The 5,765-nt window shown below is 34.4% G+C and overlaps 1 protein-coding gene across 1 annotated transcript in view; it reads right to left on the reverse strand.

Annotated features, from left to right (window-relative positions):
* Positions 1–5,765, reverse strand: part of LOC107690880 (platelet-derived growth factor receptor beta-like) — a 50,735-nt gene that overhangs the window by 9,628 nt on the left and 35,342 nt on the right. The window contains exons 12-16 of the mRNA XM_016489301.1: positions 4,462–4,566; positions 4,267–4,377; positions 3,976–4,132; positions 2,887–3,053; positions 15–130 (exon numbers count right to left, since the gene is read on the reverse strand). Coding sequence (XP_016344787.1) covers positions 15–130; positions 2,887–3,053; positions 3,976–4,132; positions 4,267–4,377; positions 4,462–4,566 — 656 coding nt within the window. The remainder of the gene's footprint in view (positions 1–14; positions 131–2,886; positions 3,054–3,975; positions 4,133–4,266; positions 4,378–4,461; positions 4,567–5,765) is intronic.

Consider the following 5,765-nt stretch of genomic DNA (forward strand, 5'->3'; position numbering starts at 1 on the left):
AGACAGACACTCACGTTCTTTGATGCCAAGAACTCCATGCCTTTGGCCACCTGATAACTGAAACCCACGAGATCAGTGTAGCTCAGAAGCGGAGAATCACTGATGACCAGAGACCGATCCACCCTGTGACCTGTGATAAACACACACTCATTTGATCTGATTACAAACACAAAAAACATGCAGTGCCATGGTATTTTTTTTATTATAAAGTTCTGATAACTTTGTGTTTATGTATAAAACAATGACAAATACTGTATCTGTCAATGGGGTCAAAAAATTATCTTAATTCAAAAGGAAAACAAGTTTATTTTTCTTAACCCACTGACATTTTATTCCTGTTTTAAGCACTTAAGTCACTTAATATTTTAATATTGTGAATTAGATTTTATTTTTATATTTTAATAATTCTGTTGTGTTTTTCCCCATTTTAATAGTTTTTATGAAAATGAAATGAAAAATTTTGTGTTATCAACTAGCTAAAATGAAATAAGTTTCAGTTTTTTATATTTTATTGCAGATTACATTTGTTACAGTTTTTATATTTTATTTCAGATGACATTTATTTTAAAAATATATATTTTTCTAATCCCATGGACAGATTTTTTTCCATTTTTAAGTATAAAATCAGTTAATTTACAAGATTTTAGTATGTTTTTAAGTTAATATTTTAAATAAGATTTTATTTCTGTCATTAAATTGAGTTAAAGTTTCAGTAATTTAGTCTGTTTTTGTATTTTATTTTATTTTTTTAAATACATCTCTATAGTATTATTACTTTTTATTTCTTAGTTTCAGTTATTTTAGCACTTTCACTAAAACAAGATTTAATAGTAAGTCATTTTGCGTCTCAAGTGAATATACCATGATTTAAGAATAAATAGATATTTCTACTGGAAAAAGTCAAAAGTACTAAGGAATAAAATATTTTTGTTTCATGAGGGTTTTCTATGATTGAGAGGAGCTGAATTCACCCTGACATCCTCTCAGCTCAAATTAAAACATCTCAAACAATAAATAAATACAAAAATAATCAATGAGACTTTTAGTCATAATATTTAAATTGTGCAGAAACCTCAAGTGTTTCATGAAGTTCAAGGCACATCCTGTCAGAGGAGGAAGTGAAACTTTAATGAGCATCAGTTATGAAAGAGATCTCTATGTCACACAGACGGTGTCTGTGCTCAACCTGAAGACCTTCACAGCAACACAGAGCCAAAGATCACACAGCGAGGCATGATGGGAGCTTTAGTAAAAAAAAGTTTAGAGAAGCTTCCAGTACATCAGCACAACAAGACGAGACTTACAGTCTTAAGGCCCGTTCACACCAAGCACGATAACTATAAAGATAACGATAAAGACATAGTTCTAAAAATCGTTATTAAAGAAATATTAAAGAATAGCAGAGTTCACACCACAACTATAACGATAATGATACAGAGGAACGATATCGTTGTGATCACTTTCAAAATGATTTTTTTCCAGCTGATGAACGATAAAACACTGACAGCCAATCAGAATCCATCCTGCTGTAACAAGCTCAAGAATTTAAAGCGGCAGACGTGCGTGCGCTTAGAATAAACAGACGATATCGTTATCTTTATAGTTATCGTTCTTGGTGTGAACAGGGCTTTACACTATGCTTTCAACTTCCTCTGAATCACCACAATATCACAATATTAAAATACAAATATAAATATAAATATAAATAAGGGCTGTGATGAATCAATTATATGCAAATTCATGTAGATAAACCAGGTGTGACAGTGCTGATTATAAACCCTGTGACAGTCATTTCAGCAAATGAATGTTTTAAATATCGAAGAAAACTGCTTATTGTGATTAAATTATAAAATATATAAAACTGTGCATTTTTAATTGCATTGCTTTTTTAATAATATATTTAATTCATAATTTTATATAGGTGTCTAAGGTTTTCAGGGTGGTTGCTATAGGTGTTTCTAAGATGTTCTGAAATTGTTCATTGTGATTATTATTATTAATAAATGCAATGCAATTAAAAAATGCAAAGTGTTATATCATTTATATTTTAAATTAACATATTTATTTTTGATTATTATCAATGTTGAAAGCAGTTGTGCTGCTTCATATTTTTTGTGGAAAACGTGATACATCTTATTTTTCAGGATTCTTCGATAAATAGAAAACTCAAAACAACAGCATTTATTTAAAATAGAAATCTTTTGTAACTTTATAAATGACTGTACTGTCACTTGATCAATTTAACGCGTCCTTGATGAATTAAAGCACTAATTTCTTATTGACCCCAAACTTTTGAATGGTTGCCTAGCAGTTTCCACATAACATTGAAGCAGCACAACTGTTTTCAGCATTGATTATAATCAGAAATGTTTCTTATAATTATTATATAATATATATCATTATTTATATATTTTATAATTTACATTTAAATTCATATATTTTACATATATTATTATATTTTTATGAAATAGTTTATTGTGACTATTATTAATAATAAATGAATAAAAAAGCACAGTTTTATATATTTTACATAAATTATAAAATAGCATAAAAGAGATCTGCACTTTTAATTACATTGCATTTTAATATATTTAATTTATGATTGCATAATGTTATATAGGTGTCTATATAGGGACTTTTTTGAAATAACTGTGTATTTTGATTATTATTACTAATAAATGTAATGAACAATTTTATATGTTTTATAATTAATATTTCTAATTTATGTATTGAATTTATAATTTTATATAGATCTTGAAGGTTTTCTGGGTGGTTGCTGTAGATGCTGTTCTAAGAAGACTGATTAAATCCCAGTAACGCTGATCTTTGAGAGGCTTGTAGCTGTAGTTGATCTGAATGTCTGCAGGCAGCGGGTGGAGTATGTACCTTGCTCCTGGTAGATGTCTTGCTGGTAAGGAGACTCGTAGGGTGATGGCTGGATATCTGCGTACTTGATGGTGTCCGTGAGCTCCTGCATCGGCACGTATTCGGTCTGCTCGTCTTTGGTCATGTCCATATATCCTCCATCACGCTCGCTGCCAAACGACACGTATCTGCAGAGCACAGATATATGACCTGATTACATTCGGATTTCTTCATCACATGCTCCAGTTGAGCATGATTGATATTTACCATAGTATTTCATGTTCATTTTAAACATACACTACCGGTAAAAATGTTGGAATATTCTTCTTCTGCTCACCATTTCTGCATTTATTTGTTTAAACATGCAGTAAAAACAGTTAAAATTATTATTAATTAAATAGCTGTTTTCTATGCAAATATATTTTAATATGTAATTTATTATTGTGATGCAAAGCTGAATTTTCAGCATAATTTCTCCAGTCTTCAGTGTCACATGATCCTTAAGAAATCATTCTGATATGCTGATTTGCTGCTCAAAAAACATTTCTGATTATTATTAGTGTTGAAAACAGTTGTGTTGCTTCATATTTTAGTGGAAACGGTGAAACGTTTTATTTTTCAGGATTCTTTGATGAATAGAAAGTTCAAAAGAACAGCACTTATTAGAAATAGAAATCTTTTTTAACATTATATATACACCTTACTGTCACTTTTGATCAATTTAATGCATCCTTAATGAATAAAAGTATTAATTTCCAAACATGTTGAATTGTAATGTATCATGGTTTCCACAAAAACATGAAGCAGAACAAATCGGCATAGTAGAATGATTTCTGAAGGATCATGTGACACTGAAGACAAGAGTAATGATGCTGAAAATTCAGCTTTGATCACAGGAATAAATTACATTTTACAACATATTCACATATGAAACAGTTATTTTAAATTGTAATAATATTTCACAATTTTTACTGTATTTTTAATCAAATAAATGCAGTCTTGGTGAGCAGAAGAGACTTCTTTCAGAAACTTAATTCTTCCAAACTTTTGACTGATATGTGCAACAGAAAAATGAAATCACATGTTCATTCGTCTGTAATGCACTCTTACTCTTTCCCGGTCGGCACATCGCTGTCGTTACAGATCTGGCTGCCGTTGGCGGTGTGGTTCTTGTCGGCGTAGTACTGGAGGAAGCTGTGCTTGTTCCTGTGCAGATAGTCAACCAGATCTCCAAAGCGACAGTATTCTGTCACCAGATACAGCGGACCTGCAGAGCAAATAAATAAATACACAATATACAACAAACCTGAAAAGAGCACATCAAATTATTTGACCTAAGTAGTTTAGCAGCTTTAAACATCTAGGACAGTTTGACTGCTTAACCCCCTGCTGTCTGCTCACCGTGTTTGGTGCAGGCGCCCAGCAGGTTGACGATGTTGAGGTGAGGACCCAGATGACTCATGATCTTGAGTTCAGACATCAGAGCTTGAGTCTCGCTCCTCCGAGCCGTCGCTGCAGTGAGCAGACAACATGATTAACTACAACTATCAGTCACACTCACATACGTGTGTATGTAACCGAGTGTCTCGCACGCACATTTCAGCATTTTCACTGCCACTTTAGTAGCGGATTGGGAACGGCCGAGACCGTACGCCGTCGCCTCAACAACACGCCCAAACGCTCCAGATCCAAGTGTCCGACCTGAAGAAACACACACATTTCAGTATAAAAACATATGGACAAGGGTGTTTTAAGCTTTTGCTAGGAAGCTGCTAAATAGTTGTTAAAGGAGACCTATTATGGCCCTTTTTACAAAATGTAATATAAGTCTCAGGTGTCCCCAGAATGTGTCTGTGAAGTTAAGCTCAAAATACTGTACCCCACAGATCATTTAATATATCATTTTGAAAATGCCTATTATGAGTGGAAGCATAAACACGCTGTTTTCGTGCATGTCTCTTTAAATGCAAATGAGCTGCTGCTCCCCGCCCCCTTTTCCAGAATAGGGCATGCGCATTAAATATCGCATGCGATTTATCGTGCAGCCCTAAACCATATTAGTTTAAACTTCTGATATATGGTTCTCTGAGCGCACACATCTGAAGCACGCGCACAGAAAGCGGCTGTCACACGGCATGTGAGTAATAAACTAAGTTCTTTCACATCTTATTGCGCTTAAACTGTCAAACACACACAAGTTTATGTTAAAAACGCGCACAAGTTACAAAAATAGGCGGGTTATGTCTGTGAAGGTAAACAGCCGGGAAAGAAATTGCATGTTTATATCAGAGCTGTGTGGCAGCAGTTGCTGATACTCTGCTAAAAAACATCTGTTTCAGTGTTGCCAAGTCTGTGGTTTTCCCGCGGAATTGGGCTACTATAACACTGTTGCCGCGGGTTGTTTTTGATGTCCGTGGGTTGGAGCGACCCCAATAACGTCATATTTAACCCCTGAAATGAAAAAAACCTGTATTTTATCCCCCGGAACGTGATTTTTAACAGGGGACCCCCCTCAAAACGCGACTGGGCTAGTTTTGAGTAGCAACTGGGCGGTTTTGTTGTGAAAACCTGGCAATCCTGATCAGTTTGGTTTTGATTATCATGTGTATCGCACTGAAACCATGCGTTTTAAACCATATTAGGGCTGCACGATAAATCGCATGCGATATTTAATGCGCATCTTGTCAGTAAAGCCGGTTCTGTAATCAGCGGTAAATCTCCATCACCTGCGGGCTTACACATTGAGCAGCATTAACTACACAGAGCCATTGTTCACTGACGAGGTGCGCAAAAAATTGCGCGAATATGAACGTGGTTTTGCTCAGCTCGTCAGTGAACAACGGCTCTGTGTAGTTAATGCTGCTCAATGTGAAAGCACGCACGTGATGGAGATTTACCGC

This window comes from Sinocyclocheilus anshuiensis, unplaced genomic scaffold, assembly GCF_001515605.1.
Source record: "Sinocyclocheilus anshuiensis isolate Anshui unplaced genomic scaffold, SAMN03320099.WGS_v1.1 scaffold5315, whole genome shotgun sequence".
NCBI lineage: Eukaryota > Metazoa > Chordata > Actinopteri > Cypriniformes > Cyprinidae > Sinocyclocheilus > Sinocyclocheilus anshuiensis.